Source organism: Charadrius vociferus, unplaced genomic scaffold (assembly GCF_000708025.1).
Source record: "Charadrius vociferus isolate BGI_N301 unplaced genomic scaffold, ASM70802v2 scaffold1020, whole genome shotgun sequence".
NCBI lineage: Eukaryota > Metazoa > Chordata > Aves > Charadriiformes > Charadriidae > Charadrius > Charadrius vociferus.
Genome location: NW_009646502.1, coordinates 707,249 through 708,711, shown reverse-complemented (window position 1 = coordinate 708,711; position 1,463 = coordinate 707,249). Strand labels below are relative to the sequence as shown.

The 1,463-nt window shown below is 68.1% G+C and overlaps 1 protein-coding gene across 1 annotated transcript in view; it reads left to right on the top strand.

The window, feature by feature from the left end:
• Positions 1-1,463, top strand: part of OBSL1 (obscurin-like 1) — a 15,943-nt gene that overhangs the window by 10,716 nt on the left and 3,764 nt on the right. The window contains 2 exon segments of the mRNA XM_009884203.1: positions 76-357; positions 1,163-1,442. Of these exon segments, the coding sequence (XP_009882505.1) occupies positions 76-357; positions 1,163-1,442 (562 nt within the window).

Here is a 1,463-nt window from a genome sequence, read left to right as displayed (position 1 = left end):
GGGCCGGGACGGTTTCGGCCCGTCGCAGCCCCGGGCACAGGCTGCTGCTCCCGTGGTGACAGCCCATCTCTTCAGTCCCAGAGCCACCAGTGACCATCGTGGGCTGCACAGGCACCATAGAGCATCGCTGCCTGGTGGCCGGGGAGGACCTGGTGCTGGCTTGTGAGCTCTCCCGGCCTGACGCCACTGTGCGCTGGCTCCGGGACGGCCAGGAGGTGCAGCCGGGTGAGCGGGTGCAGGTCGAGGCCCATGGGGTGCTGCGGCGGCTCACCATCCGTGGGGCACAGCCTGAAGACTCGGGGTGCTACGTCTGTGACGCCGCCAGCGACCGTGCGGTGACAAGCGTGGAGGTGTCGGGTGAGCCGGCAGGAGCTCAGCGCCCCGGGGACCTCCCAGCATGGTGGGATCGTGCCACAGCCCTGGGCGATGGGAGGGGATGATGCCTCTGTGACCCCGTTGATGGCAGATGCCAGGGTGGCAGCGTGGCAGGGGAGGGCGGGAGCTCTGTCCCCAACCCTGCAGGAGCCGTTGGTCAGAAAGGGACATGTCAGGGTCGTGGTGAGACATGTCCCTCCTGCCTCCCCCAGCCAGGGGCTGGTTAAATTTAGTCTTGGCCGGCTCCCAGGCGCCGCTCCTCCTGCTTCGGCTGCCAAGGGCTGAGCTCAGCCCGGACCCTTATCAGCTGGAGATGGAGGACTGGGCAGGGTGGGAGAGGGCCTGGGGCAGGCAGGTGTCCTGGCTCTGGGGAGGAGGCAAGGCGCTTGGGATGGGGAACCCACCAAAATTAATGGCGCCAACTTGGCGGCTGAGCTGCCTGCGCAGGGAGGGATGCAGGAGCGATGGGCTCTGCTGCTGTCCCAGCCTGGGGTCCTTTCCCCGAGGGGATCCGGTGCTGCCAGACCCCACCAGCCTGCACACCTGCCCCACCGGGACCCCTGGCTGGTCCCGCCGTGACCCCCAGCCAGCCCCACAGCAACCCCCAGCCGCTCACAGCATCCTGCAGCTGGATGCACCATGACCTCCATCAGCCCCACAGCCCTCCTGCCCCACGGTGACCCAATGTGGGCATCGCCACCTCTGCACTCACAGCATCCCTGTCCCTGCATTGCCCCGTGCTGCGGGGACACCCCTGAGCCCTGCCTTGTCCCCTTCCGCCCCCCAGCCCAGCCCGTGCGCATTGTCAATAAGGAGGAGGCACAGAGCCCGCTGGAGGTGCTGGAGGGGGACAGCGTGACGCTGGTGGCCCGGCTGTCCCCAGAGACAGCAGCGGTGCAGTGGCAGAAGGACGGACAGACACTGCGCTCGGGCGGGCGGCTGCTGGTGTGCAGCAGGGCCCCGCCGCGCAGCCTCACCATCAAGCAAGCAGAGCTGGGTGACGGCGGCATCTTCCTCTGCGACGCCGGTGACGACGAGGTGCATTTCACACTGCACGTGAAAGGTGAGCCTGGAGGTGTCCCTCACCC